Source organism: Cydia splendana, chromosome Z (genome assembly GCF_910591565.1).
Source record: "Cydia splendana chromosome Z, ilCydSple1.2, whole genome shotgun sequence".
In the NCBI taxonomy this organism is placed as follows: domain Eukaryota; kingdom Metazoa; phylum Arthropoda; class Insecta; order Lepidoptera; family Tortricidae; genus Cydia; species Cydia splendana.
Window position 1 is genome coordinate 43,216,606 of NC_085987.1, and position 23,468 is coordinate 43,240,073.

General features: G+C 36.3%; 2 protein-coding genes across 4 annotated transcripts in view; one reads left to right on the forward strand and one right to left on the reverse strand.

Annotated features, from left to right (window-relative positions):
* Positions 1-23,468, reverse strand: part of LOC134804037 (disco-interacting protein 2) — a 136,569-nt gene that overhangs the window by 35,132 nt on the left and 77,969 nt on the right. The window contains exon 3 of one of the 3 annotated variants that reach the window (XM_063776910.1): positions 11,145-11,222. The exons of the other annotated variants lie outside the window; for them this stretch is intronic. Within the exon in view, the coding sequence (XP_063632980.1) occupies positions 11,145-11,222 (78 nt within the window). The remainder of the gene's footprint in view (positions 1-11,144; positions 11,223-23,468) is intronic. 3 annotated transcript variants of the gene reach the window in all.
* LOC134804121 (zinc finger protein 366-like) lies at positions 13,187-14,792 on the forward strand. The gene is made up of 2 exons (XM_063777064.1): positions 13,187-13,848; positions 14,199-14,792. The coding sequence occupies exons 1-2, from the start codon at positions 13,205-13,207 to the stop codon at positions 14,377-14,379; spliced, it is 825 nt and encodes a 274-aa protein (XP_063633134.1). The 5' UTR covers positions 13,187-13,204; the 3' UTR covers positions 14,380-14,792.

A 23,468-nucleotide genomic window follows, 5' to 3' on the forward strand; every position in this document is an offset into this window, starting at 1 on the left:
AATTGCCAAAAAATTATAGTAGAATTTCATAAACACTAATGTATACCAACAGTATAAGCAAACGTTGCAGATTGCTTGAGTATGAAAATGACTTCGATATTAAGTAGATTTTCGTAGGAATCCACACTTGATTCGGAGAGAAAATCGAGTTCGTTTTACTTTGATTTTCTCTTTCTCAAAGGTATGTAGGAAAAATATAGTTTGATATGCCTAAAGTACAGGGTATTAGTAATACAAAATAGCCAGGTTTAGCAGAGTAAAATTCTCAACATTTCCAAATAAGAGCTCGCCATTCAGTGCTTCACGGGGTTTTTCGGAAACGACCATCAGAAAAAAAATCATTACTAATTTAATAAGTCCTTTTTCTAATATTTACAACGATATTTATAAAGATAAGAAGACGCTTTTACTGGAACAAGTACTCATTGTTTCTAATAATGAGCGCAAAGTCCTGAATTTCGTCGACTAGTATCATCAATTTTGCATTATTTCGACTTTTCTTGTAAGAGCGCTCTTAAGTTTGACTACTATTTATATCATATTTGACTCTGGTTAGTTCGGTGACTGTAGTTCGTCTAAGTTAACTGTGCACCGACTTGAACAGAACAAAGTGAAGGAGGGTCATTATAAACGTCATATTTTCATAGAAATATGACATCGCCACACTTCGTCTTTACAAAAGCCGTGCAGACTTAGTTTGGTCCGACTATAAAGACTTTGGAAAAGCTTTTTTCACATCTGTACAACCGCGACAATATTACCTGTCATTTATCACCTCGTCTTTCCGAAAAGTTGTTGTTCAAAACGCATCTCATAACCACTATAAAGTGATCCTCAACAACACACAGTAGTCTCTGATCTCCAGATCAAGTTACACTAGAAAGAGCATATTGGTAAAATACCTATGTTGTGTGCATGCATTGCTCATGAGCTTGTCGGATACTCTCAGCTTTACGTTAAGTGGTCTAACTGAATGGAGAAAGTCATCAAACGTGTTGTAACAGGTGCGTGATGTTTTGACATCACTGTCACGTTTACAGTGTTTATTTAAAAATGATTTCCATATAAGGTTCATAAACAACAATTACCAAGATCAAAATCCCCTCTCGTTGCAATATCATTTACGCCAATATAGCTGCATATATTATTGCTTTTTTTTCCTATAATCGCTTCCAATAATTCATATATCGCGCCGCTACAGCTCACAGAGTCACTAGTTAAAATTGTGATATAATAAAATGTACTTCAAATAACAGTTTTTTTTTATTCGTAATAATGGCTTCTCTGCTACCAGGGCACTTTGCCAATGTCAAGTACATATATTAGAGATTATATAACAGTCGTCGATATTCAGTCATCCGTCGAGGCCTTCACGATGCATTGGAGGATAGCTGGAGCAGCAGTACAAAGCATAATGGCGGCCGAGACCACAAACCGCCGAATGATGTCCAAAGAATTAGTTATTCGCATTTCCAGAATAATTCTTCATTAACTGCACCCATTGCGCTTGCCATTCACTGCATAATACCCTATCAAAATTATACATTAAACAGCAGAATGCAAATAATAAATAAAAATGTCTGGAACACGATCCGCCATGTTCCGTGGATCATTCGAAAATCCCAAATAACAGTTAATATTCAAGAGGAAGGAATGACAGGTGCCCGTGCGAACTGACATATGGCATATGGCGTCCTTAAAAAGGGGACAGACAATGACTATGGGTGTCATTGCAAACGCTTGCACACACAGGTGATTCAAACGTTCAAGCTTAGTAATAGGCGTAATAGCGCCCTCCTACGGTTACTTGTTACAAAGGGCCGAAGACCTAAATTCATAATTTCGTTATCAGTGAATTTGCACTTTAGTGTGGCGACCTCGTGCTCTTTGTAAACGCTCTAGGGCGTCCGCTGGCTGGCGCGGTTGAGCGGAGCGGGTGAACGGGTTAACGAAAAATAGTAAAAGGGGTCCACAGATTAGCAGTTCGCCGGACGATATCAGCCTGTCAGCTAAAAGCAAAATTTGACAGTTCCGAACAACGGACAGGCTGATATCGTCCGGTGAACTGGTAATCTGTGGGCCCCTTTACAGGCGCGGACGGGTGCGACGGATTGGACCTACAATGACAACCGCCTGCGTGCTGAGCTCACACGCGCGGACGGGTTATAATGCAATAACGCTATGATGAGATCTGAGATACTTACCCCCTTCTTCATAAACGCGCTACAAACCTCAATTAGCTAATAATCGTTTGTCTTTATCTGTCATTTTGACTTATTGTAAGAAAGGGATAAAACATAATTTAACTAAATCAGGCCCGTCCAGTTTTATGAAAGAAAATATGAATAATAAAATAAAACTTCATTAGATATCAATTTTTCCCCTTACGATGGTTTGACAGAGCCAATACGCTAAGCAAGTTGTGATTGGGTTACGACTGTTACGAGTATGACAAAATGGACGGCGAACACAATAACAACGTGAATGGTAGCTAACGCATAATTTACTCGTAATAATTATGTATAATGTTCGCAGTAAATTTGTGAATAACCCGATACAGTTTGAATGTAAATATCTAATTGCAGTATTAAATATGAATATACGCCTTTATTAACTTAGCCTTACTTCGTATATTTGTTTATTATAAATTATTTTAATTAAAATTTATCCCATTACCCGGTGTCTAATTTATTGCTATATTTAATTCCTTAATTTCAGTGACAATTGAATTGATTAGCAGCGGTAAAATACAACCATATCAATTATGAGCTCATGACATGCTCATGAGAAATATATCGAATAGTTGTGACGACCGGTCTGGCCTAGTGGGTAGTGACCCTGCCTGCGAAGCCGATGGTCCTGGGTTCGAATCCCGGTAAGGGCATTTATTTGTGTGATGAACACAGGTATTTGTTCCTGAGTCATGGTTGTTTTCTATGTATACATTTGTAAGTATGTATTTATCTATATAAGTATATTTATATAATCGCCTAGTACCCATAGTACAAGCTATGCTTAGTTTTGGGGCTAGGTCGATCTGTGTAAGATGTCCCCAATATTTATTTATTTATTTATTAGTTGATTGATGTGCAAAGGAAGGTGTTACGTTACAGGCTAAATTTAGTTAAACAAAGGGAATAAGTATGCCGGTGGCAGCAAAGCATGACACAGATCGCTGCGCGTGCGGTGCGGCGGCTGCGGGCACTGCTAGTATGTAATAGATATTATAATAGTCTGTTTAACTATTTTGTCGTAGTTTTGAGTAGATAAAGACGTGAAAATCAAAATTTGTATGGGAGATCAAACCCTCACCCTTTTTAAAATTTGGTGCCTTTTTAGGGTTCCGTACCCAAAGGGTAAAAACGGGACCCTATTACTAAGACTCCGCTGTCAGTCCGTCCGTCCGTCCGTCCGTCCGTCTGTCACCAGGCTGTATCTCGTGATCTGTGATAGCTAGACAGCTGAAATTTTCACAGATGATGTATTTCTGTTGCCGCTATAACAACAAACAGAATAAAATAAAGATGTAAGTGGGGCTCCCATACAACAAACGTGATTTTTAACCGAAGTTAAGCAACGTCGGGCGGGGTCAGTACTTGGATGGGTGACCGTTTTTATAGATAATGGTACGGAACCCTTCGTGTGCGACTCCGACTCGCACTTGGCCGGTTGTTTTTCTACTGACAGATCTGGTTTGACAGTCTTAATATATATTAGATGCGCACCAGCAGGCGGTTTACGCGGTTTTCATACTGATCCGGATCCGCTCGCCACTTCCGTGTGCAGGCGGCATATATATGTACTTAATCTATCTATCTAAGATACCTTTAAACGAGCAATTCTTGTTTATATATATATTTCAGGGATCTCGGAAATGGCTCTAATGATTTCGATGGATCTAGCTAGGTCTTATATCTGAGAAAACGCGCATTTTTGAGTTTTTGTATGTTTTCCGAGCAAAGCTCGGTCTCTCAGATATTAATAAAACAATGCCCGGCTCGCATACCGCAGCGGCATGCGGATCTGCTATATCCGCATTCAATGTGAAGACCGCCTTAATAGTGTGCAGCCAGCAACGTATGGCTCGACATATGTGCGACACATATGTATCCAAGAAGTAATAATGTTTGAAAATAAGCTTTAATTACACAAAACACGGTTGTATTTCCTTTAGGGAAAAAGGAGATACTTGAAACCTTTAAAAACTAAGGCTTTAATCATCTTAATTCGCACTTGAAGTGAATTTTTCATTTTTGAATGCCTCATTTTACTTTTTATTTGATCCGGACTAATGAAGTTGGACTGAATGTACGATGCAATTGTATTTTACGAACAGTAAAATGCTGCAGCAATTCTACTAATGAAAGATCTGATTATAGGTATCACAGAAAAAATACTAGTAAAATACAAAAGGTTTATTAGGTTTGAACCTAACTAGTTAGGTAGATAATTATATTAGTACGGAGTACGCAATTATTTAAAAATAAATTATTTTGAAGATGGGCAATTTTATACGGAGAATTTATTATTCATGAAAAACCGGCCAAGAGCGAGTCGGACTCGCGCACGAAGGGTTCCGTCCGTACCATTACGCAAAACACGGCATTAAGTCACGTTTATTATATGGGAGCCCCACTTAAATATTTATTATATTCTGTTTTTAGTATTTGTTGTTATAGCGGCAACAGAATACACCATGTGTGAAAATGTTAACTGCCTAGCTATCACGGTTCATGAGATACAGCCTGGTGATAGACAGACGGACGGACAGACGGACAGCTGAATCTTAGTAATAGGGTCCCGTTTTTACCCTTTGGGTACGGAACCCTAAAAAGTCTCATATAAGATGTTTCCAATAACCTTGCGTTGTTTTTTTTTTTCAAACTTATTCAAATTAGGTAGGTAAAGGTACATATTGCTTGTTTACTTTTAGAAGAGACGAGGAGATATCAATAAATTGCCTGAATACCTGGATAACCACATTTCTTTCCACAAATATCGCCGAATAAAAAAACATGTGGAGTGGGTATCGAGTACCGACGTCCTACAGTGTACATATTTGGTACCTATCCAAATTTTTATTCTAATTTTGTCATGTTTACAAAGTGTTCACATGTTGCGTGTTGATATCCCTTACCCTGCGACATCGCTTTGTAACAAAAGGACACTACTTTGCGACAAAAGGAAGAACGCACAAAGACGCCTATTTGAAAGGTACAATACCTAAATGGGAATATTCATTTGAAGGGTTGACTTTGAATCAGAAACCAGTCCAGTTTAAGTGATACTTTACATAACTCGTTTGGTGTAAGTGTGATTCGTTCAAATTCAATTCAATTCGTGCATACAATGCACCTAGAGCTATATATCTACGTATAATAAGCTAGAATTCTTAAGACAAGTTTAATCGTTTCAGAACAATCATTTGGGGCGAGTTCGCTCACACAAACGCATTCCAATTCGAGAATTAAATCGAAACGAGATCTGATATCTCTCGACCAAGATTTTTTTCAAGAACTCGCTTAATAGGATTTTCTACTAATTATGTATACAGAATGGAAAAATCGAGTGCCACATGGATGGCAACTACCTTAAATATTGTAAATAGCACATTTTGTGTATAGGAGACTTTCCTTTGTTTTTAAAAACAATAAATTCTGCATTTAAGGATTTATGAAAAATCGCTTTCCTCAGTCGGGTCGGGACTCGAACCGGTCAAATGTGACAAAAAATAACGTGCCATATTTTATGATGCAGATTGAAAGGGTTACTGATAAGGTTCATTTTTCTCTAAATAACAAATACAATCAGAATAACGGAAGGCCATGAAAATTGAAAACTAACACATTTGACCGGTTCGAGTCCCAACTGAGGCAAGCGATTTTTCATAAATCCTTAAATGCAGAATTTATTGTTTTTAAAAACAAAGGAAAGTCTCCTTTACACAAAATGTGCTATTTACAATATTTAAGGTAGTTGCCATCCATGTGGCACTCGATTTTTCCACCCTGTAGGCACGGGCGTAGCCAGGGGGAGGGGGTTGGGGGTTCAAACCCCCCCCCCCCCCCGAAAAGTTCACAATATTAACATTCAGAGAATTAAAATAAGAACAGGCGTGCGGCATATTTCATTGATTACTAACTATTACCTATAGTATACGGTGGTTTGGATTTTGGATTTCTCCGCCATCGTCGATTATCGGATCGCATCAATTACTTTCTAAGATATGATAAAGGTGACATTCGGGTGGCGACTGCAGCAGCATTATTCTGTTGCAACGTTACTGCTGCAGCACTGTCAATTTCCGTGATAAAATGATGTGTCTGATTTCCATACTAAAAGTAAAAATGTAAAACTGTCTATCAAATTGCGTTTTTTATATCGATCAATTTTCGCGCTCGCTTCGCTCGCGTTTTCAATTACTTTCTAAGATATGACAAAGGTGACATTCGGGTGGCGACTACAGCAGCATTACTCTGTTGCTACGTTACTGCTGCAGCACTGTAAATTTTCGTCATAAAATGATGTGACTGATTTCCATACTAAAAGTAAAAATGTAAAACTGTCTATCAAATTGCGTTTTTTATATCGATAAATTTTCGCGCTCGCTTCGCTCGCGTTTTCAATTACTTTCTAAGATATGACAAAGATGACATTCGGGTGGCGACTACAGCAGCATTACTCTGTTGCTACGTTACTGCTGCAGCACTGTAAATTTTCGTGATAAAATGATGTGACTGATTTCCATACTAAAAGTAAAAATGTACAACTGTCTATAAAATTGCGTTTTTAATATCGAAAAATTTTCGCGCTCGCTTCGCTCGCGTTTTCAATTACTTTCTGAGATATGACAGAGGTAACATTCGGGTGGCGACTGCAGCAGCATTACTCTGTTGCTACGTTACTGCTGCAGCACTGTCTATTTTTGTGATAAAATCATGTGACTGATTTCCATACTAAAAAGTAAAAAATGTACAACTGTCTATCAAATTGCGTTTTTATATCGAAAAATTTTCGCGCTCGCTCCGCTCGCGTTTTCAATTACATTCTAAGATATGGCGACTACAACAGCATTAGGTACTCTGTTGCAAAGTTACTGCTGCGGCACTGTCAATTTTCGTGATAAAATGATGTGACTGATTTCCATTCTCAGCTGTAATGCGGCAAGGAACGTCACTCAATTTACCAAAAAAATTCAATGTAATCTTGATGACCCTAGGGAGAGGGGGCACCATGGTCTAGAAATGCTTAGGGCATCAAAATATCTTAATCCGGCACTGGTCGTTTGCGGAGTCAAACGATTTGGGACTCGCATTTTATACACATTTCCATGCCTTCCCGAAAAAAATCGAATCATTCGCGAAAGTCTCGCAACGCATTGAGGTTACAAACGGCACGCGGTCTTCCCCAGGAGTCTGAAGAAGACCACGGTGAGTGGCGCTCTAGCCAGGCAGGCCGCTTCGCTTTCGCTCGTCCGATATACACCTACTCTGTAGTTAAAATCACGTGTAAAATTTTAATAAGGGCGAAAAAAACTATTTATTTTGGAGTGTAGTTTTATTTAGTGGTACCTAACTGTAAAATATTTTATCTGGACTACAGTCCTCTAGCATAACCATCTGTCAACTTTACTTCAAGTTCCGCCTCCAGGGGAGAGGGAGAGAAATTAGGATTAGAAATTAGCCGCTTACTGACACAGACCGAATTCCACGCGGGGGAGCCGCGGGCACAGCTAGTCTCTAATATTTTTCTTGTATAAGGGTTATTTTATGTACTTTTCGTCGTTTTATTTTCTTGAACCCCCCCGATACTAAAACCTGGCTACGCCCGTGCCTGTAGGGCCAAAATGTATGGATGTAAAATGTATGAATATACCTACAGGCTGTAGGTATATCTTGTTTTCATACATTTTACATCCATACATTTTGGCGTTGTCCATGTCCCTTCGGTATCTTCTAAACGTTCTAAAACGGGTTATATTCTTATATTACATACATATTATAGTATAAATTAAATCAGAGCGAGGCCCGTATAATATTGCCTTTGGTTTATTTAAGATATCTTAAAACATCAAAAAAGAAGCCTGTAGATAATCTATAACTGGGTCAAGCAGATCTTGTCAGTAGAAAAAGGCGGCAAATTTGAAAAATGTAGGCGCGAAAGGATATCGTCCCATAGAAAATTTGAATTTCGCGCCTTTTTCTACTGACAAGATTTGCTTGACCATCTATACTTTGGCAGGCGTGTCTCACTCCGCGATTTCGTCGCTTTGCTACAGGTAGCTAAAAGTACATCCGTTCGGCCCCAATTTTGGGGTTTGCCATAAGCCGCGCGTGGCGCTGTCGCCACCTAGCGGCCATATCTGTGCTGATCGTAACAGACGCGTTTTGTTAGAGAGTGAGTCTTCTGTACTTAGTACTATTATTTATTCTGTGACTTTGGCTATGCTATTAAGTTAATAGTTTCAGTTTCAGCTTTCACTTACAGCACTAACATGTAGTGCATAATAAATTCCCACCGTTTTTTCACGTAAACGTACGAACGTGTCTTGCTATTTCAGTCAGTCTCGGTACAAAAAGTAATCAGGTTGACTGAAGTAGCATGACAAAATCCGAACGTTTCCGAGAAAATACGATAGAAAACAATTCTGTACTACATCTGCTCTAACGGGTTAATATGTAACGTCAGTCGAGTCAAAGCCAGCTTGCCAGCGCAGTATGCCGATTATCGCCTGTATGCCGGGTGCCAACAGGACTCGAGGCGATTGTGACACCTTTGAGTCAAACGACTGGTGCCGATTGGTCTCGAACGGCAAATACTCGGCTATTTACCGAGCGAAAAAGGCAAACGTTGGGTGGAAATAGTGCTGAATGGAGCATTAATTTTTTTTTTCTGTAAGCCGTTTTTTTGGGCCCATTTTTATTTTATTATCGACTTCGTTAATTCGAAAATTCCATTACAAACATATTTTAGGAATTGCAAATATATTGTATAGAGGGAACTCTATCTATCCACCAAATTTTATCTAAATCAAAGGAAAAAAAATTGGTCCTATATAGTGACCATAACTATAGTCGTGTGTATGTTTGTAGGTACAATACCTATTTAGTTACACTTGTTATGTATGTTTGTAAACTTGTCTTATTGGGATGTTAACGATTCATATATTTCTGATAGGTTATTCGTTAAAACCAAAAATGCTAATTTATACATATAATCACCTAGTAAGGCGCACCATAAAAAATCCTACTTTAATATGAACCTTGTCATATTGTAAATTGGGATGAATTTCGTTTGTTTGAGAGAGCAGTGAAACAAATGAAGTGCTTCTTTATTTACTTTATTTATGAAAGGTCAAGGTTCTAACCATGTTAGAACTAGATTGAAACGGAGTGTACATCAATTATTTGTATTTAATGTATATATTTGACCTTCCCAGGTAAAAAATAATGCCAATATGTAGTTCTATAATTTAGATAATAGGTAATTATATTAAAATTATTTTTTCTTTTTATACGATGCGTATTTCACTTTAATTTGTAAGATTCATAAAATGGTGTCTATATATGCAATGAAGTAGTATTAATAAAATCTTTTTGATAGAAGACATTCAACCGCCCGCCTCCTCTAATTGGAATTTCTAAATCAGGGCTAAACGCTATTTTCAGAAGGCACGTATTTAACCGGTCAACTAATTACTTAATCGAATTTGGGTAGTTTAAAAAAATAGAAATGGCTACTAAAATTAATAGTTTGGCAACTAAAACGGAGCCTTAAAATATATCAATATGAGTTGTATTTTAATGGCGTTACAGCTTTTGATTATTTTTAGGCAGGTACCAAGTATTTATTTGGCAACTGAATTAATATATTGGAGACCATTTATGAAGCTCAATTTAAAAAGAAAACGGCTATCTATTAATTAAAAAATGAAGTTCTTTTAAAATATTTTGTTTGGTCATTACACAGTCAACCTAACACGCTCCTCCTTGCTTCGCTCGTCGTTGCACCTATCTGTTGACTCTAGCAGAACACGTTGGTAACTATTGAAATTAGTCATTAAAAATTTAAAGATCTAATGGTATAATGGCCATTAGGCGTTTCATGATTAGAAATTTCGACTATAAGTATACTGACCATTGCGTATTGGTAAATTAAGTTGAGGTGTTTTGTGTAAAAAGTGACCAATATTCATTAAATTTAACTGCTTTCGTGTTAAAATACTACCTAGCTGAAACGATATGCTCAGTTATGATTAGTTGATTACTTAGGTGTGAACAAGTAGATGTCAACTAAATTTTATGATCGCTTTACAATATTAGTTGCCAATTTATTATTTTAGACGCCAACTTATCACTTTAAGTTCCCTATATTTTTTTTAGGTGGCTTCATTTTGCTGCCAGTTTTTTTAATAATATGATGCTTATATTTGAGGCTAAAATATTTTTTTTGGCGCTAAAATATTAATGCACAGCCAAATTATATTATTATAGCTGGTCAAGCAGATCTTGTCAGTAAAATAAGGCGAGAAATTCAAATTTTCTATGGGACGATATCCCTTCGCGCCTACATTTTTCAAATTTGCCGCCTTTTTCTACTGACAAGATCTGCTTGACCAGCTATATGTGCCCAATGAAAGTTCCTGTTTAATATTTTAGTTGTCCTGTTAATAATAAGCCTTTTCAGAAATCATGTTTGGAAAAATCTATTGTACTTATAGTAATAATAAAAAAATGCTACTAAAAGGAAAATAGATCACCTTGACAGTGTTGAAGATGAAATATTGAACTTAGAATTAAGTTATTTTTTAATCATTTTAAGTAATTATAAAGTCATAGATTTTATGACCACTTAAATGCAAAATCTATTTATTTTTGCATAAGCCCAACACGCAAATAGAAAGCTGCCTCATGAACAAGTTGTACCGGTTATAAGCTGTGCCCTCCAATGATCGGAAAGATCGGTAAAACTAAAAACTACGTAGTAAAAACAGTAGAAAACGGAAACCTAACCCTAAAATGAAAATGACAAAAGGAATGAAAGAAGACCCAACCGGAAGAAAACCTAGCACCCAAAAGAAAAAAAAAACAAAATGCACCAATGACATCACACCTCCATGGCGTTAGGTTCTTTATGTGACTCACCGGAGTGGTACCGACTCTCGTTGCGCGTCAGCCGGCGATTGGTCCTGCCCGGCGGTGAGCGGAGCGCGTGTGCTCTCACTGCCCGATAAAGAACCCAAAAACACGTACCATCAAAATTTAGCTGGCCACATCAACCTCGGTTTATGTGATAAGGCGTAGTGCCCATCTATTTTTGAATTTGACACTTCACGTTACTGATACAAAAAATTTGGAAACGAAATTGAAACAATTGGTACTAACCTCTGTCAAGCCATTACCGTCAGTAGAAAAAAGCGGCAAATTTAAAAAATTTAGGCGCTAATAGTTGTCCCATAGAAAATTGGAATTTCGCGCCTTTTTCTACTGACAATGTTGTTTGACCGGCTATACTTATTTAGTACCTACTTAAAAAGTCACCTAACCAATGTTGACAATAAAATAAGCGAGGAATCCGTTTTTACTGACGCGCCAATTTTTTTTATTCATAAGTTTTTCTGTCAGCTATGGCTTGGGCAGAAGGCAAGTAGAAGGTAATTAAAATGTTTTATCATTTTCGATTCCAAATTCCTGACAAAAACGTCAAGCGAATGTATGTGACATGATCACGTGACCTAGAAAGATGATGAATCTTAAAAGTAGAACAAGTGTAAAAGAAAAATGAAAATGGTGCGTTGCACCAACACGCTTCCGTGACCACATTCCTCGGCACTCCAATATCGTTGGTCCTTTTTGTGAAAAACTGACTCGTATAGTCAAGCAAGGTGTTTTTGGATAGTGTACCTACTAAAGAGTTTAAAATAGACGCCCTGCTTGTTACCCTGCAGCTTAGAGCATTTAATAACTGGTGTCACATTTAAGTGCTTACCCCTCTGCCGAAAACTTTGCACAATTGTGCAAACTTTAGTATTGACTGACGTTTATCTGACATGGCTATTTGTACGTTACGTACAAATCATGTAGAAATAGCCATACATTTGACGTGCCCCTCCGGCATCGATCGAAATCGGCAGACTGTTTTGTACTGAAAATGACAGCCAAGACGTCTCCAGTAACTAAATGCTCTAAGCAGACACACAGGATCATCGATAGCGATACAATTGCCGCTTTTTTTCTACTGACGAAAATGGCTTCATGACAGACTATAAAAAGAGTTTTCGGATAGTTTATTTTACCTATGACAACTATGGCAACATTGTCAATGACATAATGTGCACCAGGCCATAAAATATTATAAAAGACAAAAAATGCTTTTTGCATTTAAAAAAAGTGTATTGCCGCGTTTCGTTCATTAAAAATTAGAGAATTTCAAAAAGCACTATAGTAATTTTCATCTAACAAATAATTTATTTATTAATTTGAAAAAGAGCACGATTGACAACACATTTTCCACGTCGTTTACAAAACGTCTAATCTGTAAGTTATACATTAGTGTTAGATTCGCTTAGTTATATTATTGGAATTGAGCATTTAATGCTTCGAATGAAACGTGGTAGATTTCATGGTATAATAATAATGGTAGATTTCTGCCCAGAGTCAGGCAGTTACGGTGGATAATAAAATAAAATAACTAACCTAGACTAGAAGGTTGATTGTGTGAATTTACAGTACGAACCCGGGCGGAGTAGCAAGTATAAATTATTCACTCGGTAGATCAGTCAATGAGGGTATATAGGTATCTATTTTATTTCGCAAAACTCTCTTTCCATTCCAATCTAGACTAAGAATTTCGTTGTTAAAATTCCCAGTGTTGGTAAATTAATGTTTATGCACAACGATTACCTACCATAATTATATTTTTTATTTATTTCTGCATTGCAATAAGTTCCACACAATAAAATCGGTACAAGTTTGACACACATTTAAATCGAAACAGTGATTTAATTCTCTTTGATCGAAACGAATACATTTTTTTTAAATATGTATTACCAATCAAAGAAAGCAAAAGAAAGGTTTTGCCTCTTTATTTGCTCTTTATGTACCTAAATAGTCGACCTATGACAATCAGTGGCCGAAAAAAGAACCTTTTTTTTATACGCAATTCTTTTTTTAGCTTGACATTTCATTCTAACTCGTGAACTGAAATGAACTTTTGCCATAGTTTTTTTTATATTTCAGCTAACATTTCAGTGAAAATGAATAGTGCTGAAGTCGAGGTGTTCGTAGAGCGTTTGGATAGCGATATCATTGATGAACATTTACGTACGTCGACGTCGTTTTTGCACGACATAATGACTCAAGATCTGGTTAACACTGAACAAAAAGAGCTAGAATCGCATAAACCAGAGAAAAAAGCTTTGAAAAAGCGTTTGAATAAACGAGTTTCTATACAAAAACACACTTGTAGCTTCTGCGGTAAAATATATAAGACCCGTTCCACGTTACATAATCATGTGCTTCTAGAGCATACCGACACGGTAAAGAGCAAGTGCGATAAATGCGACAGAATATATCCTTCGCGTCTAAGTCTAGAGAAGCACGAGCGATATATGCACTTGAGGCATCGATGTCCGGTGTGCTACAAGACATTTAAAGATCCTCAGTCGCTGTCGAGACACAGTGAGGAGTGCAAAATGGTGAAGATAGCGTGTGACGTCTGTGGGAATTTCTACGCTTCGCTGGTGTCTTTGAGGAATCATGTGAAGTACATGCACCCTTCGAAGACGGGCCACTGGTGCACGCTCTGTCGCCGGGAGTTCGTCAGTGAAGCGAATTTAATCAACCACAGGTTCGTATAACGACGATTTTTGTAGCTTAAACACTGTAACGTACATAAGTTAACGTTCCCTACTTTAAAATAAACTCTTCAGTACGCACTAATTCGCTACATATAATGTTTTATATTGGTAGTGTTATATTTTAACTTCAAAAGATTACCTTCAAATACACAATATTTCCACCATAAAAAATTAACAGTCCTTATAATATTAGCACTCACGAGCACTTTTCACAGTTTAGTATTTAATTTAGTCTTTAATTTAGCCTTATACAACTCTTTTCTCAGTTAAAGGTCGTCCACGACTTGTGTTAGGTCCTTGGGTTAGGACATATTAATGAAAATGTACAAATTGCTTGCAGAAACACGGTGCATCCTGCCGGCGCAACGGACTGCAGTTGCGGGCGTCAATTCTCGTCCCTGGCGCGACTGCGAAGCCACCAGCTGTACAAGCACTCGCCCGTCAGCCACAAGTGCGGACACTGTCACAAGGCATTCGCTACTGAAACTAGGCTGAAGGGCCACCTAGCGCGTTTACATTAAGATGATTCTTGTCACAGCTACGAGCTGCAGAAGCACTCGCCCGTCAGCCACAAGTGCGGACACTGTCACATGGCGTTGGCTACTGAAACTAGGCTGAAGGGCCAGCTAGCGCGCTCACATTAGATGAATATTGTCACAGCCACGAGCTGTACACGCGCTCGCCCGTCAGCCACAAGTGCGGACACTGTCACAAGGTGTTCGCTACTGAAACTAGGCTGAAGGGCCAGCTAGCGCGCTTACATTAGATGATTATTGTCACAGCCACGAGCTGTACAAGCACTCGCCCGTCAGCCACAAATGCGGACACTGTCACAAGGCGAACCTACGAAGCGACACCTAGCATATGATTACAATAGACTTAGACGATATTTACTGAAATGAAACACTGCCTAACTATCCAGTTACAGCACTATCCAGCATTTAAGTTTGAGTGTAAAATATACATGTAAAATTTACTCTCAATGTGAAAAAGATATACTTATGAATAAAAAATCGCTTACTTTTAATAATGTTATTTATGTTTGGGAAGTTTCTGAGTTATGTCGACAACTTTGGTTCTCCTGCGGATCTCTTCATTTCTGATTCGGTCACGCAGAGAAATAAACTTTCCGGCTGTTTGCAATGTAAAAAAGTACAGGTAGCAATGAAATAGGATAAAATTCAGGAAAGTCTTTCAGTTCTTTGCAATGTAAAAGTACAGGTAGCAACAAATATTATCACAATACTGTTTTATTTACCACTGAAGTGGTGCATTGGGGTAGCACCTGGGGGTCATCGCGGGAATGCAACACAGTATTTCCCAGTTATTTCCGCATTCATAAATGCAACAAAGATTTCCCCAGAGAATATACCATATGTTCCTGTAGCAATCACTGCCCATAGCCCAATAATAGTGAATGGATTCAGAAGGCATTTTGTGGTTGAATTTCTATCATGAATTGCAGTAGACTTTGCAGTAACTGCTGCCAAAATAAAAGCTTTTTCACTTGGTTAATGTGACGATCACCATCCTCAAAACTTTAATTTAAAGCGTCGCTTTATTTTTAAATGGATTTTATTTGTTAAATTATAACTGTTATCATTATACTGGGTGATTTTGGGGTCGCGATCCGGAATGTCAAATATGTTTTAGATAGCCATACTGAACAAGTTTTCTTATGGGACCGATATGAAAATCGGAAAAAAATATTCCCCTTGGCTGCCTTGGCCCATACGTTTTGTATACTTCGGGCCCTCAAGTGCCCCCTCGGTGTCCTTTAGATTTTTTTCGAGATATTGTGGTTAGTTCCATGAGAAAATAAAATTTCTTCAAATAGTATGACCATCTTATCACACTTTTGACATTCGGGACCATTCGGGATCACGACCCCTAAAATCACCCAGTATCTATATTGGATCCCGCATTTTCTGACTAATTCGCACACCAAGGGCATTGTTCAAACTTCAACCATTTTAATGTATTCCTGAATTGGAATGCAGCCAGAAAAAGGCCGAAGCGAAATCGTGCAATCCGAAACTCAGGTGAATTGCCAAAGGCAGAGTGATCCGATTTTACAGAACTGGGTACCTACAATTAGGAATCCCGGTGCAGGTGATATTGACGAGGTAAATCTATGCTAATTAACGAATTCGTTAGTCAATAGTGAGTGCGGAGTCGTAATACTTTATTCGAAAGATTTATATTATTATATAGACAGGCACTTTTAGGGCTTGTTTTTCTTTACAATATTACACATATTTTAGTCTATAATTGTGTGACTTTTTAAAACATCAAGTTAGATCAAAATTATTTGATATATCCCCTAGTTGAATTGTAATGTTCTTAAATTGAAAATGATTTATTCATAATCAATTAATCAATCAATATAACAGGTAAATATTTTAAAACAACACTGAAACAAAAACTAAATCTAAAAACTAAAACTAAATATATAATACCTCTCCAAACCTACCTCCTATTGAAATAGTAAAACATTTTTATGTCTGCTAATGCATAATAAATTCTTGAGAGTCACCTTTCCACTTCAGTGTAGTTATTTAATAAATAACGCTTTGTTATTGTTTGTAAAATTGTTATCAATAAACATACACGGTAATAGACGGTCTTTTTATTTAATTTTTTAATTGTAGAATAAAAATAAACTTTTGCGTATTCTTTAACGATGTTCTTGGAATAGTACTGTATTAAAAATAAAAGTGATTCAGTATATTGTTAGTCATAATCACAATCCCATAATTCATAAAGCTGAGCATGGTGAATTATATAAACTAGTAGTTCGCCCCGAACTGTGAACTCGCGGTTCGCCAAAAAGATCAATTGAATGCAGTGCTACTTAGTACGAGATGGGCATTTCGTAAATTATTCCTGATTCCACGATTACTTGAAATTACTTTGTAATCTGATTACCGATTCCCAGATTACTTTGTAATCTAACAATACCGAATTACGGTGCCAGCCTCAAACAAACTTGAGCACCTTAGTGAAGCACCTGCACCGACTCCAAAAATAACAGATTGTAAATATATAAATACGCAGATTTGTGTGATTGATTTCAGAAGTATGCATATACATAGTTCATAGGTATTCACTTGCGTTATTGAAGACGAAATAATTATTTTTTTCTTTTCAGTGTGCTATTGTTTTTGTTGGTCGACTCGTTTCGTGTTAGTGCCGGTTATTTTATTTCCTTTTAGTTTTTTTTCGGCGGTTATTTTTTTTGTTAAAAAGTTTTTATATATAAAATACTTGACAACCTACCTACCACTTTCCCTGCGAGCTCAAATGATAACTTTGTCCAAATGAACTTCAATTAATACGCTATTGCGTCACATAGCCTCCGGGAATTCGAAATTCATATTCAATTTCAACTCACTCCTCCATGCAGATAATAATGACCCATATACGCATTTCCATAAATTACAAGTTTCACTGTATCTCATAAGCTTATCTCAACAGCACCACATAGTTTTGCAAGCTCTTATTAAAATCCATTACATATGTTTCGTTATAACAAGCTTGGAAGGTTGAAATTGCAATAACACGGCAAATTGTAATGTACGAATGTACGTGAAATGTTGCAGTGATTATCGCTAGCGATTAATTAAAAGGGAGGACTATAAATGTCCACGCCGTCCCGTCCACGGCAATCACAATTGAGTACCTAAATGATAATTATTTGTATGTCAGCTGTGAAAAAGTATCTTTTCACATCACCTATTCGGAAAAGGGCTTTTTCTTCCACGCTAGGAGGGATCAAAGTGGCACTTTTCCTCGCTGCTAGGGGGGATCAAAGTGGCACTTTTCTGTTCTAGGACACTGTTTTTGTTAATTTTTTGCATTCTTTTTTTAGGTTGAATAATATTTTGAAACATAATAATTGTGTCAACACTAAGATTTTTTTTATTTTCCTCATAGTTGATGTGAAAAGCAGTATGTGTCACACGGTATCATGATTATTTCGCCTTGGGCGTTAACACTTGAATCCCTCATTACGCTCAGGATTCTATTGTAGAACCCATCGCTTCATTCAGCATTCAATGTACGCCCTTGACAGAAATATATCATTTTGATCCCTTATTATTGTAACACAAACTACTATTTATTAGGGTAATATCCTAATAAAATAAACCTGTGATTGTAATAATAAATTATATTTATCTTATACCTTTAAAGGAGCAATTCTTGTATATATATTTATTTATTTATATATATATTTCGGGGATCTCGGAAACGGCTCTAACGATTTCGATGAAATTTGCTATGTAGGGGTTTTTGGGGGCGAAAAATCGATCTAGCTAGTAGGCCGGGGAACAAACTTTGAATTGTTCGAGAACATCACATTATGTCCTACAGTATATTTGTGTTTGGAATATTATAGAACACTATTGTGTGAATGTATGTGTAAAGTTATCTCAAAAAAATATATTGAGATTTTTCGAAAAAAAAATTTTTTAAATTTAGTTTTTAATAAGATGTAAACATTAAATTGTACAGTAGTGATTTTTTATTCAAAGAGCAAAACTAAATATTTTACTCTGTAAGTAAAATATCCCCCACTTTTTTATGTTGGTGCATACGTCACGACCAATAAAAATGATTAAAATAAATAATTACTATACAACATTAATTAAACACTTGGTGATTTTCCACTATATTGTTACGCCAATTATTCTACTCAATATAAAAAAAAGAAAATCCAGGGGATTTTGTTTTTACTATTTTTTAAACAATTATAACGAATTTTAGCCCACGCGCACTAATTCTACAGTATTTTTTTTATGTCCGTTTTGGAATCCAAGATGGCGGTCATGCACTTTTTCATTTAAGTCGTGTTGATACTCTTTACAAATACATATTTAGGGGATGCAGCTTTTAAAAACAATGTCCATTTTGGAATCCAAAATACGCAATTTTTCGTAAAAAATCATCATGATCAGACAAAAGTTCTAGTGACAAAAACGATTGTTTGATTGTTTGTCTATATAAGAGTATGAGTTTTTTTAGTATTCCGTTATGTTCCTATTAATATTATCTAACATTTTATTACAAAACATTTCGCGTTGTTTTACAATATACCCGTTTTTTATTGGTTGTCCAAAAGACCAAAAGTTGGTTTTCCAGAGTAGGACAGATTGTCCCCTTGCAACAGCGCACCATAAAACTTTGTATCATGAAAAAATACTGTTGCGGAATTGATATTAATACACATAATCATTTTTAGGGTTCCGTAGCCAAATGGCAAAAAACGGAACCCTTATACGTAGATTCGTCATGACTGTCTGTCGGTCCGTCCCCTGTCACAGCCAGTTTTTTCCGAAACTATAAGAACTATACTGTTGAACCTTGGTACGTAGATGTATTCTGTGAACCGCATTAAGATTTTCACACAAAAATAGAAAAAAAAACAATATTTTTTGGGGGTCCCCCATACTTAGAACTGAAACTCAAGAAATTTTATTCGGCTTATTATTAACCGGGCAACTAAAATATTAAACAGGAACTTTCATTGGGCATATAATAATATAATTTGGCTGTGCATTAATATTTTAGGGCCAAAAAATATATATTAGCCTCAAATATAAGCATCATATTATTAAAATAACTGGCAGCAAAATCAAGCCACACAAAAAAATTATAGGGAACTTAAAGTGATAGGTTGGCGACTAAAATAATAAATTGGCAACTAATATTGTAAAGCGATCATATAATTTAATTGTCATCTAGTTGTTCACACCTAAGTAATCAACTATAGTCATTACTGACCATGTCGTTTCAGCTAGGTAATATTTTAACACGAAAGCGGCTAAATTTAATGAACTCTTTACACAAAACACCTCAAATTAATTTTCCAAAACGTAATGGTCAGTATACTTCATAGTTGAAATTTCTAATCATGACACGCCTAATGGCCATTATACCATTAGATCTTTAAATATTAAATTACTAATTTTAATAGTTACCACTGTGTTCTACTAGAGTCAACAGATTAGGTGCGACGACGAGCAAAGCGAGGAGGAGCGTGTTAGGTTGACCGTGTAATGACCAACAAAATATTTTAAAAGAACTTCATTTTTGAATTAATAGATAGCCGTTTTCTTTTTAAAATATGCTTCATAAATGGTCTCCAATATAATAATTCAGTTGCCAAATAAATACTTGGTACCTGCCTAAAAATAATCAAAAGCTGTAACGGCATTAAAACACAACTCATATTGATGATAAAAAGTTCCGATTATGTAAAATAAGAGTTGACCAGAGGACTATTTTTATAAAGATAAAAAATTATACTGCATTGTTTAATTAATGTAAGTAAAATAATTGATAAACAATAATTGATGTCTAATTTGACTAAAAATACTTTTGGATGGTCCAGGGGACAGGGCAGATTTGGGCTGGTGAATTTTTTTCGTCAATATCACTAAATTCTTAAAGAAACAGCTCTGCTTTGTACATAATCATAAACAAGAGATAGATAAATATGGACAATAAGAAAAAAATACATAATTTCATCATGTGGACATTTAAAAGTTGATTCACCCATAAATATGGACAATAACAAAAAAAAATCAATAAATTCATCATGTGGACATTTAAAAGTTGATTCACCCACCCGCAAAAATTCGAAAATGAGTACCATGACGACTTTTACGAAAATTGCATAGCCGCCATCTTGGTTCCAAAACGAACATTGTTTTTAAGTCTGCATCCCGAAAAAAATTGAAAACATATATTATCACGACTTGTATGAAAAAGTGCAGATGCGCGTCTTGGTTCCAAAATGAACATTGTTTTTAAAATCTGCATCCTCAAACAATTTGGAAACAAGTATCATCACGACTTGTATGAAAAAGTACAAGACCGCCATCTTAGATTCCTTAACGGACATTATTTTTGAAATCTGCATCCCCAACAATTTCGGAAATGAGATAAATGACTTTTACAAATAAGTGCATACGGCAGCGGCAGGTATAAAATTTGCAATAGGTAGATTGCGTAGCAGTGGATTGCGATTTCCAATATGGCAGATATTGGATTCCAAAATTGTCATCAATTTTGAAATCTGCATCCTCAAAATTTTCGTAAACGACACGACATTTACGAATATTTACAGAAAAATCCATGAACCTATATATCGCAAATGTTTGTAATATACCGGGTGTTTCGTATACCAGGAGCAATATTGAAATTAAACTGTAGGCTTTACTCCTCAAACTGATTGACATTTGTTCAGGAACTTAAAAATAACTTATCTTTTGGTTTTTATTACACATCAGTTTATTCTCAGATGCAATATATTGCAAATTTTGTTATTTTTAAGGCAATAAGCAGTGTCAAACACTCTGATAGTGATGACAGCGTATATTGAATATATTATTTAACTTGTATGAAAAAAGAGAAAATCTAAAGTTTTCATAATTTTTAAAAGTAGTTAGTCAAAAGGTATATCGTTTGAGGAGTACAATATATGGTTTAATTATTTGCTCGTGTCGTGTTACAGGAAACACCCGGTACATTAAAATAAACGCATATTAATCGGCCGGTCAAGAATGTCATGATCATACAAACGGTATCCAAACAACGAAAATATACCCCTCCCTTTTATTCACACACTCACAGCATCGTAACGCGTCGGAACGTGTGCCACTGCCGCGTCACGCACAAAGCCCGGGTTATATAGACTACCACATATAGACCTCGCATTGTTTACTTGCATAACATATACTCTTTCATGTGACATGCCATGTTGAGGAAGAAAGAGACGCATTTAGCACAACCTTACAAAAACCTCGAAGTGAATTGTCGAAATTAAATATGTATATTATGTATTAAGGTGACAGTCCATTTCCAACGACAGCTGCATTACTGTTCATTTTACTATGGAAATTGACAATAACAGCGACGCGTTCAGTACTAGTAGTGCAACGGAAGTCAGAAATGGAATGTTACCATTAGCCTGCTAACCGCACTATACTGTTGTGCCCTACATCAACCTATGTTTGCCCCATGATTTAGATTATTATTGATTTTTTCATTACTTAAATACAATAACCGAATTATGCAAGTGCGTAGTCAGGCGATATAGTTTAAGGAGTACCAATATATAATATGTATGAAACCTGAATCGCTTCATATGCTCTATCTAACAGGTACGTTATCTGTTCTACGCATGTCCGCGCAAAAGTGGCGGCGTTTTTAAAATAGCAGTCTCTAATTTATTTGTTATTTATTTTAATTTCTCACAAAGCACTTGTTTTATTTCCAATATTTTTTTGGTAAAGTGTGTTAAATAAACGGACGATTGTAGAAATATTTTGATCTGGAGTGTACGTTTAAGTAAACTAGTTTTTTACGCAACATAAAACAAAAAATACGTCATAATTCATAATAAATAGATCTCATTGTATCCCGTTGGTGATAGTTTCCATATAAGTAAAGATTTATATTTTGACCAAATCATCGAATTTTCGAGTTGTGTAGGATTTTCTAAGTTACATTTATATCGATTGTTTAAAAAAAACTATAGATTGAGCTTCTTTACACAGCTCACAGGAAATTCTCCGGATTTCTTTGTTCTTAATCATGAACTAACTAACGAAATGTAATTTATACATCCTCCCGACTGTACGACTTTGTCGGTATAGCGTTCTAGACATTGACCCTAGGGTCATTAATTTCCTGAAGGGCTCAATTAGGGCGCTCCGGATAATCGTACCGTGGGCATCTGTAAACCCTAAATATTGATTAGAAAAAGCTTTCAGAACTGTAGGAATTGATGCAACGAAAAATTTTTCTTCCCCCGCCTATAGGACTTATCTCTGAGAAAACACGAAATTTTGAGTTTTTTATATGTTTTCCGAGCAAAGCTCGGTCTCCCAGATATTTGTATTTTTAATAAGGAAAGGTTTAGTTTTTTTCGAATTCAATCATCAAGAACGGTAACTGTAAAACAGTTAAGGAAGCTAATGCTTAAAAGGTCGTTTAGTATTTATTTTTCAGTTCTCGGACAAATAATAGGTAAACAGAAACCGGCGATGTTGACATCTATTGTACAAGAAATTATCAGTTGTCTGTTCAAAACATTTAATTATATATATTTTGTTAAAATGTTATACCAATTTGATTTCAATCTTTATGCTCACCAGCACTCGTAGAGTCGGACCAAGAAAAGTCTGCAGCGGATTTGATAGCCCACGCAGTTCAAGTGTCATTTATACGTCATAATTTCATAGAAGTTTGACGTTTAAAATAACACGTGCACTGCGTGGGCTATCAAATCCGCTGCAGACTTTTCATGGACTGACTCTAGAAGGGCCGTCACCGCCCCGTGCCAGTGTATTTGTGTGAGTGTGATGCCTTGAGATTGTCATCAAACCAGTGTCGATATTCACAAATGTGAGCATATACCTATGACCAAATATATCTACAGCTCATTTAAATAAAACGACATTAAAGTAGAGGAAGTTGCGCAGGAAGGATCGGAGGGTAAAGTGGTTTCGCAGGAATTCTTCGTAGTGGGTGGGACTGGACGGGTTCTCCGGCTCCGGAGACGCTGAAAACAACAAAAAAGGTGAAACTTGGAAAAATACAT

What these genes read in the sequence shown, in the direction of transcription:
- LOC134804121 (XM_063777064.1), top strand. Translation starts at nt 13,205, where the DNA reads ATGAACTTTTGCCATAGTTTTTTTTATATTTCAGCTAACATTTCAGTG. An exon ending in GCGAATTTAATCAACCACAG is followed by an intron (nt 13,849 to 14,198) that starts GTTCGTATAACG and finishes AATTGCTTGCAG; the next exon opens with AAACACGGTGCATCCTGCCG.